This window comes from Pundamilia nyererei, unplaced genomic scaffold (genome assembly GCF_000239375.1).
Source record: "Pundamilia nyererei isolate P.nyererei 1_Seehausen unplaced genomic scaffold, PunNye1.0 scaffold00357, whole genome shotgun sequence".
NCBI lineage: Eukaryota > Metazoa > Chordata > Actinopteri > Cichliformes > Cichlidae > Pundamilia > Pundamilia nyererei.
The window spans coordinates 188,165-199,604 of record NW_005187758.1 but is presented as its reverse complement, the minus strand read 5'-3'; the positions used below and the strand labels follow the sequence as shown (position 1 = coordinate 199,604).

Sequence of the window (11,440 nt, the reverse complement as noted above, 5' to 3'; positions counted from 1 at the left end):
CACACACACACACACACACACACACACACACACACACACACACACACACACACTCAGTGACGGCAGAAGGCCCACATCCTTCTGTCAAGATCTTGTTGGCAAAGCGAACCAAACTCTCAACACAGCCTCACACCAAATAGCCTTTAAGAACAGGACAGATCAGGGGTGGGCAATCTCAGTCCACGAGGGCCGGTGTCCCTGCAGGTTTTAGATGTGGCCTCGAACCAACACAGCTGATTTAAATGGCTAAATTAGCTCCTCAACCGCTGTATCCCAATTCAGCGTCTGCAGCTTTAAAGGCCGCATTTTAAGGCCGATTACGTCACAGCGACACGACGAAGGCTGTCCCAATTTGAAGGCTGCTCGAAATGCGGCCCTCAAATGCGTCCTTCGTGGCCCAACATATCCCAGAATGCATAGCGTGGCGCTGGGTGTGGATAATTGTGCCGAAAAAAAACGGCGGATGAGGGCCCCCGAAGAGTACACTTTAAGTACTGAATATTATGTCACTTATTTATGTGCAAATGTTTAATAACGAAGAACATTAAAACATTACTGTTGGCGACATGTCGGCAAAGTTATGTGACATTAGTGACGTTTGTACTAACTTGGTTTTAAAGCCTTTATTTTAAATATACACCGATCAATAGCTGAGCTTAATCCTACAGAGAATGATCAAAGCTCATGTAGAAACAAACAAACAAATAAACAAAAGGTTTTCTCCTTCATTTCTGTCAAACACAGCTGTATGACACGTTTCCAGTGGTTAGTATCATGGTTGCTAGGCAACCTGGGCAGCGCGACGGAGGCTAGACCGTCCCATTTCACAAGCCTCGCACTTCCGGCCTTAGCGGTCTTTGAGTACGCGGCCCTTGAGGATCGTTGAGGCTGCAGACCCTGAATTGGGAAACAGCCAACATGTCCTGAAGTTCTCCAGAGGCCTGGTAACGAACTCATCATGTGATTCAGGTGTGTTGACCCAGGGTGAGACCTAAAACCTGCAGGACACCGGCCTTCGTGGACTGAGACTGCCCACCCCTGGGATAGATAGTTTGTCATTAAAGGTAAATGTGAAGTTGATTAAAGTTGTAAATCACTGGATTATCCTAATAGAGTAATGGATTCATTCATGTAGATCTCTGTCCTGATGTTCTTCAGAAACAGTGTCTGAGCTGCCTTTGTTTCTGGGCTTTTATTCTGAAAAGTGTTTCCTGCTACTTCCTGCAGACTGTGTTCCTGAACTGTGTGTGTCTGTGTGTGTGCAGCTGCACAGAGGGAACCAGATGTTTCTTTGCTTTTTCTCTTTATGACAAATGAGCGGCTGAATGTGTTTTCCTGAGCCAGCACTTGAGCAGCAGCACACCTGCCTCTGCGCTCCTCCTCCTCCTCCTCTTCCTCTTCTTCTCCTGTTTTTTTTCCACTTCTTTTCCTCTCCGTTCATTTATACATGTACATTCACTTTTATCATTGTCATTTTTAACAGGGCCTCCAAAGCTGCTCAAACAGCACAAATCAGCAGTTTGAATTGTCTGATCGATTAATTACATATATGCTGGATGGATTATTCTTAGTAGAAGAAACATCTGGTGGAGGTCTTATATGAGGTGCTTCAGGTCAAAGCAGAAACAACACACGTGTGGAGGAAAATAAATGGTGGGATGCATCAACTCTGTTACATTAAATGTATATTTTTCTAAGACGAGTTTTATTATAAGTTAAAAATAAAACAACAGGATTCAGAACACAATGAAAAAGTGGACAATTATGGAAACCAGGACACGCTGGGCTTGTATTAATCAGTCCAGTGGAGATAAAGAATATTAACTCTTAGCACTAACAATCTTTTTATTTCCTCTGTGTCCGGAACATGGAGTTTATAATGATAAACCCCCAAAAGCGCTACTTTTTGTGTAAAATGATTAAATGTCCATGCTGTAAACACTGAGAGGCTCGCAAACTGCATCATCTCAGTGTCCAATACTGATGTTTAAACCCAGTGGATCGCACAGAACTATGAGCCTTATGATGGACTGAGAACCTGTCCAACCTCTCGTCCTGTGACAGCTGTGACAGGCTTGCCTCCTAACAGCACTCTACCCCTGACACCCCCACAGAGAGCACAGCTATCCTATTAAACAACCGTACAAACACCTGGTTGGATAATTATGACTGAACTGTTTTTGTTTGTTCATAGTTGTCCTAAAACATCTCCAGTACGTGATACCTAAGAGACAAACCCAGGGCAGAAAACCCAACACATCAGTTTCAGTTGCACATTTAGAACCAAGTATGTGATTACTGACATGTGTAAAATAGGTTCCATCAGCAGCATGGATGGATGGATGGAGGCTGGATGGATGCATGGATGGATGATAGATGGACAGATGGATGGATGCATGGATGGATGATAGATGGACAGATGGATGGAGGACATATAGTATGCTGTTCATCCAAGGAAGACATATTGGGCACTTGTGAAAGTTGCTTTTTATGTAAAACATTATATTCACCCATATATTATAAAATTTACTGCAAGCTTTTGTGTTTATTACTTTATTAATTACAGCCTTTTGAAATTGGGTCATTTCTTTTGATTTCTCATTGGTTTCCTTAAAAAAATAAGCAATAACTACTAAGATCAGTAGTTATTACCACGGTTACCACAGAAACACTGACAGAGCTGAACTTAATTTTAAGGTAAATGTTGAGGACCGAATTATTAGAAAAACATGGTTTTCATTTATTTAACCCCCAAAAATCATATTTACAAAAGCAATAAATGTTGAGCTCATAAAAGAGGTCAAATAAACAAAACTTAACTTAACAAACCAAATGAGTGCCCAAACACACATAACTGACCCGCACATGAAATGACGCACAAGGATCATACAATGGCTGAGCAGACCACTATGACACACGAGGGGTAACTAAACAAAACACAATTGTAAACAACAAACAATGCAGTATACTCTGGTTTGTTAATAAACTAAACACCAAAGAAGAAAATCAAAATCATTAAACACTAAACGCAAATATTTAATTAAATACAAATACTTTGTTTTTAAATGAAAGAAGACACACATTGTCCCTTTCAGCAGGAAGTGGTGGTGCGGTCCAATTATCCCTCTTTGTATTTAATGGCTTTAAACCTTGTCTGGCAACTCCCCGGGATGATCACGTTCCCATAGCTTCAGGTTGGGAGTATTAATCTGAAACACACTGAGTCTTATTCTGAATGCAAAATCCTCAAAACGCTCCAACCACAGATTGTGGGAAATGACAGACGGCACGTCCTCCTGTGGAAATGTGACCCTAACATGTCTTTTAATGATCAGTCTGAGGCTCCAGCGTTTCTGTTAGTGATTCTAAACCGTTTTAGTAGAGCGTCCATATACTTTAGTTCACATCTCGCAGCCTTCTGCTTCTGTATTTGTACATTTTAGGCGTCGCTGTAACTCAATTTGTCCTCCCTGTGTTCAAACATTATATAAAACAATATTACAGACTCAGAGATAACCTCGTCCTCTCCTCGCGCGCTCTCTTTCTCTCCTCTTCCCTCTCTCACCCTTCTCTCTCGTTCTTCATCTCTCACGTTGCAAACGTTTTTTCCCAGGGGGCTTTGCTCACAGGGGTTTGTTGTGACGAGAAGAAGCACCAAAAGCAGATCGTGTTACCTGCCCATTCATCACCACCACCTCCCCCATGTGTGCGCGAGTGTGTGTGTGTGTGTGTTTGTTGCTCATGAAATTATCCAGGACAGCAGCAGCTGATTCTTGGGCTCTCCTCGACTACCCGAGATGAACTTCACTCAGAGCTGAGCGCTCCTGTATGCACAGTCGGTCTTTAATGATGAAAGTATTCAGCGAGTCAGCGACCGTGATGAATGACGGGACTCTGTAGATCTGAGCGAGATGCTCGCTTTATTTCACAACAAACAACATCCAGCACATGCAAACTTCATCCGTGTCTGTGAAACAGACCCAAAAGCAGACACCAGAGAGACGAAGCTTTAACCAAAAGTCAGCAGTTTATTAGCTGAAGTCCAAAACAGAAAAACAAGGCAAGACTAAACTGGGATAAACTAAACTCAACATGAAAACATTGATGTGACGTGAATCTGAACAGGCACCTCTAAAAACTACGACTCGAAATATGAATAGAGACCTAAACAGACGCGTGAAAACAATCCAGAAAATATACTGTGACAAGACAAGCAGACGGACCAACACTGAGCAGAGAACGACAGAGGGCTTAAATACACAGAAGGGTAACGGGGGAAATGGAAACACCTGGGGAAACACAGCTGACACAAATAATCATGACACCACAGGGAAAAGTACACTAAGCACAAAGACCATAGAAACAAGACTTTCAAAATAAAACAGGAAATGTGAAGAGACATGAACTGGGACACGCAAACTTGACACGAGACAGAGGGAGTGACAGAGGGACACAAGGGGAACCTACACAGACGAAGCATAGAAAAAACAAACCAGCAAACCAAACTTAAGAACAGCACATGATTTTAACATACGAGCATAACACAAAATCACACAAACGCCGGCTCACAGACCCAGCCCCTGACACAATGTGAATGATTAAAGATTGATCATCGTGTGCATCTGTAGGTCTTCCATAGCTCGTCTCCACTTAGTTCAAAGCTGCTAACCAAAACTAGCCGATGCTCACATATTACACCTATCCTTGCATCCCTTCACTGACTTCCAGTGAAATTCAGAATCCACTGTTACTAACACAAAAAGCTGTACGTGGACACGTTCCTGCCTTATCAACGCAGCCGGCTCTCCGATCGAACCCTTCTAACGGTCCCTCGCTCTGATCTTAAAACCAGAGGCGATCGTGCTTTTGAGGTTGGAGCGCCCAAACTGTGGAACAGCTTTCCTCAGTCAATGATCTCTGATTTTAAAATACACAGCAGGCAAAATTTGCTGTAATTTGTTTGGGCAAGAAAGATGAAGCTAAACCTGCAGTTCCTCTGATGGCCGCTCGAGGCAGGCTTCGACAGTGAGTCAGATTCCCACAGAGTCTCATGTTAACATGTCTGTCAAGCTTAGCTGATAACTCAGCACTCCACCTTTTCATCAACACAATGAAGTGTCTGAAACACCACCATGAAGGTAAAAACTGTTGCGTTTGAAACCAACAGGTGGCGTTACAGCCCATCGTTTGGGTTGTCTCTGATTTTGAGCTGGCAGTTTGACCCAAAATGTGCTTTTTGAAGTTTATCCAGGTCACCAGCATTTCTTTCTGTTCCTCTGCCTCGCAGACATCATGTTGGTGCACGCCTGTTATTGATCTCTTTTTAGTTCATGCCATGTGTAAAGTTGATTTGGTTGATTGGCTTTAAACGCCTGTACAGACATTATGAGGACTCAATGATGGAAAAATAATGCAGAATAAAAAGCGCCACATTTGTACGTCACTTCCTGTAACTCTCAATATATTCACGGCATGATTTTAAAACTTTTCATTAAATATACTAAAGTTACTGTATAAAAATATGAGTTAATTTCAGATTTGACTGACCGACGGACAAATTAACTGGACAGACTGGTTCCAAAGATGGCTGCTGACTTTCTTCTAGAAGGACTTAGCTTGGGTTGTCTCGCCAAGCAGCTACAGGCAAACCTGTCGTCTGTTCGTCTCCGCAGTCTCACTTTTTTGTGCTGGACTTCACCAACTCCATCAAGCTCATTTGCATGTAGACATCGAATCATGATGTGGGCAGAACTCGATCAGATGTTTTTCTTCCTCACAGATACATTTGCATCCAGCTCCACTGCTGTAAGATAATAGTTCTTATTAGTACATTATTAGATTTTATATTCATGAAGCACTCGCAAAAAGAGATACAAGGTGTGTTACATAAAAATGCAGCCACTGAAAGCACAGACAGACCCAATAAAATCGATACAAACTATGTTTGTAATTTGAAGAAGTGATGTTCTGCCTCGTTCACCTGCACAGAAACTTTAGAATGGATTTAAACCAGCATCACCAACATAATGAAGCAGACAGTTAATGGAGTAGAGATCAGTGCGGCTTTATCAGTGCGGCTTTTTGAAGTGAAATAAAGTGAAAGTAAAGCAGACGCAGCAACAGTGAGAAGAATATTACCTGAACTTTGAAAAGAGGTCAAATTAGTCTCACATCCAATCAGAAATACATGGAAATAAATAACAAAATCTTTCTGTCGCCCGTGTGCTCGACCAGTGACTCAGCTGTGCCTTTAACTTTCTGTGTGTGTGTGTGTGTGTGTGTGTGTGTGTGTGTGTGAGTGTGTGTGTGTGTGTGTGAGTGAGTGCGTGGATGGTTGGCCCAATACCCAGGCTAATTGCTACGATCCGTTTAACGAGTTAAACGAGGTGAATTTGGGGGGATCAGGTGGTCCAGAAATTGACACGCGCTCCCACACACAGATGGCTCACGCTGTCACCAAGCATAAACACATCCACGGCTGATGCACGGACACACTTATAAACCTTCTCCCTCTTTCACTGTATCCACCTCACACACTTCCTCATCATAATACATGCAGCTGTTTCACGGAGGGTTTTCTCTCTCACAGCAGCAGGGCTTTAGTCCAGTTTGACTGTCCTGCTGGAACCAAGCGGACACCTGTCACATTAGATTAAGTCAACATGACTCCACATTTATGGTCTCTGGCCTGAATCGTGTTTTATTTATGCAGGTTAGAAGTTTCGTGTGATACTTGTGTTTTGTTTTAGGAACTTTTTAAATTCAAAATAGGAAATTGAGCACCGAGTACAGGATTTCCAGATGTTAGTCGGTGTGTTACAGTTTTTATTCATAACTCTGTGGCGTGCTCGATATCAGCTTCTGGTCCAAATCCTGACTGATAGAGAGCAACTCATACCTTGGATCTTCTTTGTTTACTATTCCTGATAATTTATCAAATCTTATCAATCAAAAAATCTATTATAGCCGAATGAATCAATATTAAATTACTCAGCTGCAAACAGCTGACAGAGACAGTTAGTGGGCAGCTGGTGAACCATAGAGTGGAGTATTCACGAGCTAAAGAGCCAGATATTTATTTTAGATGTTGGTAGAGACCAAGAGCAGATATATACTGTTGAGACAAGCGTAGCTGGAAAAGGACGGGGGTGTTACGCTAAACTTCTGGGTGTGCAGTAGGTGTAGGAGGTTGTTTCCTCACTTTTAACGGTGATATTACTGCCCCCAGGTGGCCAAAACTATAATTAAACATAATTAAGGTTGGGCATATTTTGACCTATAAACAGGCTTAAATGAATAAACTGATAAAACAGACTTCTGTCAGCAATCTCCTATCGACTGTTGGAAAGCAGCAAGGTCACTGGTTGACCTGTCAAGGTATGTTGCCATGTTAACCAATCAGCTGCATTGATCTATTGGTGTTTGAGTCAAGGGCACAGCCAATCAAATTCCAGCGACCTGGGCTGGTGAAACTGGGATTGTAACAGCAGAACACTGATCAGTACTATAAACAACAGCACACACACCGCCACCACCAGCTGGGATCAATGCGCACACACACACACACACACACACACACACACACACACACACACACACACACACACACTGTAACCTAGGTAATTAAAAGTTTCAGTTTAAAGTAAAATAATACTATTTAGTCACAGCTCTTAAATAATATAATTGGAGAGTTCACAAACTTGCACAAAGCAGACTGAAAACTTTCTCAAGAAAAAAAAATGGACAAATAAATAAATATAAGTGACCGAGGATTTATTAATTGGGAGGGAAGTCCTGACAACATGACTGCATGCGCTGCATCATGTCCTCACAACACGAGTAATGCATGCCTGCACACACATGTCAGAGTTCTGCTTCCTGGTGTCAGATATTGACCCACTGGCCCGGTTTCCTCTTACACAACCAGAAACTGGAAAGCTGCCAGATCCAGTTGAGTCGTTACGTAAACACAACCAGCCGCGGGACGTCCAGCCTGCGGGGTGTGTGCTCTGCTTCATTCATCAATAGCTGTGAATGAGACGTGTGAATGTTTGATAGATGGGCCGAGGCAGAAATGGACAGCGAGATAATTATTATGAGCTGGACTGGACCAGGATGACCTGAGGACACAGGGCCCATACCCAGGCTGACATCGGAAATATTTTAACAGGAAGTAGCAGGGCCTCAGCATCGTTGTTTGACATACAGGGATTCTCGTTTAGAGTTTAGGATGCAGGGTAGATTTGAAAACCTTCTGTGATTCTTTTTCACTTCGTTTTTGGGTTCATTCTCGATTCTTTGGTTAGGGTTGGGTTTTGGCGTTAGATCTGTAACTCAACATATGTTAAAAGACAAATTTGTTCCATCTGCGAGAACTTCTCCAACATGTCTTTGGTTGACTATGACGATAACCCTTTGCTATTAGAGAAAATTTGCTCAGATGGTCTCATAAACCATAAAAATACATTTAATACATTTTCCTTCATTTGTCTGAAATTGGGTCACCCTTCTACCCAACAATGTTTTCCAGTTATTTCTGGGTAATCCCACGCTTGACAAGATATGTAATCTCTATGGAGAGTACTCCGGGGTCTCTTCCCAGTTGGATGCACCCCAAAAAACTCCAAGGGGGCGGGCATCCAGGACCGTTATGATCTAAAGCACCTCATCGGGCTCTTTATCAACACAAAGGAGCAGCGAGTCCTCATCTTACATCTGAAGATAAACCCTTTATAACTTTTCCAGCTTCACACTTTGCACACTTTGATCTGGTAGGCTGTTCTGTTAGATAGACCCGTGCTGACTGTTGTGGTGCTCATGGTGTCATTTATGTTACAAGCATAGCAAGGCCTGCCGAAGTGCCTCTGAGCATGAAACAAACCTGCCTGTCTGCTGCTGTGAGGTCTGCTGGCTGAAATCAGAAGACAAATGCAGGAAGCTGCTACCTGAGCCACCTGACCTGTCACCACACACACACACACACACACACACACACACACACACACACACACACACACACACACACACACACACACAGAGTTGTGGTTAAAGAAAAGCAATCTGGCTAAGAGCAGCACTCCGGCTTGGTGATCAGTTACTAAGAGCCTCAGGCATTATTCAGCACACACTGAGCAATCAACCTTCCGTGGACACTGTGACGCCACACAGGCTGTGTGTGTGTGCGAGTGTGTAAGTGTGTGTGTGTGTTTAATGAGTTAACTAAAGAATAAAGGATGAGAGAATGGAAGCAACTGGGAACATCTGGGTGAAAGGGAGGGTTAATGACTCCTAACAACCTTGAAGATCTTCACACATGCATGGTCTCCAGAGGATAAATTGTAAAAGTGGATTAAAACTTATTTATGTCGAAGTACCTGAAATATTAATGAGCTTCCCCTGAGACTCAGCTGGATTTGTGCCATGCTCTGTCTTTGTTAGCTTTAGAGGTCAGTGCAGACAGGAGCGAGGACGCAGATTTAGCCTCTGGGGAGAAACCCTGGTGTTTCGGTGCTTACTGGCGAAGTCAGCAAATATCCATCAGTGCTAACTAATGAAGATCATTTTTGAAAAAAGAAAGCCTGAAAAGTTTTCTCAACGCTCACACCGCACCCACAGTTCAGTTCAGCAAACCGTGACGTCAAAGAGAACATCCTGACGCACGTTTGAATCTTGTCTTACAAACTGAATTTCTAAACTCAGCGTCTCTCCCTCGCTGTCTTTCTCTGTGTCTCCAGCTGTTGAACCTCTTCCTGGCTCTGCTCCTCAGCAGTTTCAGCTCTGACAACCTCTCGGCTCCAGACGACGACGGGGAGATGAACAACCTGCATATCGCTATTCACAGGATCACCCGGGGCCTGGCCTGGTGCCGCAGACAGGTACCCGTCTGTGCGTCACTTTGTAAACTGCCACAGAGCTCGTTCTGTCTCACACTGTGTTTTCCTTCATGTTGTCTGTGGTTCAGGTGGTGGATTTTTTTAATGGGAACCTGAAGCGTCGTCGTCAGAAGCGAAAGGAGGCCAAAGCCATGATGAAGCTGAAACGCCTCAGTACCATCCACACGGAGGCCAACGGTGCTGTCATAGGTGACATACCTCAGAGATTATTTCTGTCGCACACTAACACAGATCGGATGTACTCGTCCTCTCGTGTTACCTTTGTTAGAATTCACAATGACCTCCTCATCTGGCTAATTTCCACCTTTCAGTAACCAGCCTTGGACTGCTTTCATGCAGCTGCGGCTGTTTCTCAGTTTAATGCATGTAAGGCGCTGTGACATCTGAGATTTAAGAGTAAAAATATCTGGTATTTATAAGCTGCCGATCCATAAAAGATATAAACACATTAATTTGCCATTTGATGGTTGTTTGCCAAGCATCTTCTTGGGTGAGAGCCACTCAAAGCCGACCAGCTTTGTTTCCAGGAAGTTCCTGCCCTCAGCCAAGAAGCAGTCACACATAAACAGCAATCAGCCGTGTGAAGCAGTTAAACAACAAACATCTTTTCAAAAAGTCTTTGTACATAATTAACAAATGAGATTAAGCTGCTAAATCAATTTCTTTAAATAAGATTTTCATCAAAGGTCACCGTCAACTATTATTGACAGGTGTGTCTCTTAAAATTAAACCAAAAACATGAAACTTCCAGGTCTGATGGCAAAAGTGAATGTTTTTAATGAGCTGAAGAGAAGTTTCCATGAAGTAGTTTAGTTCCCTCCCAAATAAATCAGTCTGTTAGAGGAGCAGCAGAAGTCTGATTGTGCAGAAGTCTCTGAAAAAATGGCCACAGACCTCAGGAAGGACTTTCTTGATGTGGATATGGTCTCAGTCACTACGCTGAAGTCTTAGCTGGTAAAATATGATGGGATTTTTAGTAAATTAAGCTTCCATGCATGTGGCATTCATGCAGTTCCATCTTTGAAATGCATTTAAGACTTAACTTGATTTATTTAAAGCAGCGGTCCCCAACCTTGTTTGTGCCATGGACCGGTTTATGCCCGACAATACTTTCACAGACCAGCCTTTAAGGTGTGCCGGATAAATCCAACAAAATAAAACCAGTACCGGTACCAAAAAAACGAAGATTTATTCATAACACACGGAAAAAGACCCAGGGAAACTGAGATAACGATAAAAACGTTAAAAGCCCTGATAACCATGAATTTCACACCCGAGACTCAACTCTCGCGGCCCGGTACTAAACGACCGGTACTGGTTTGTGGCCCGGGGGTTGGGGATGGCTCCGACAGTCTCGGTCATTGTGTCCTTGGGCAAGTAACTTGGTGGAAGCAGACCCTCTAATATGTAGACATGAAGTTAATTTTATTGAACTTCTTAGAGAGATCTTCTAAGTCTTAGACTGTTACGCGGCCCCGCTGTCTGACCATCTACGGCCTTGAGTTTGGATTTTCTAAACTGTTTAGAAATCAACTTTCATAAAAAAT

General features: G+C 43.0%; 1 protein-coding gene across 1 annotated transcript in view; it reads left to right on the top strand.

Annotated features, from left to right (window-relative positions):
• LOC102206834 (sodium channel protein type 5 subunit alpha-like) overlaps positions 1-11,440 on the top strand; it is a 261,018-nt gene that overhangs the window by 181,154 nt on the left and 68,424 nt on the right. Inside the window, exons 20-21 of the mRNA XM_013915747.1 lie at positions 9,735-9,875; positions 9,962-10,082. Of these exons, the coding sequence (XP_013771201.1) occupies positions 9,735-9,875; positions 9,962-10,082 (262 nt within the window). The remainder of the gene's footprint in view (positions 1-9,734; positions 9,876-9,961; positions 10,083-11,440) is intronic.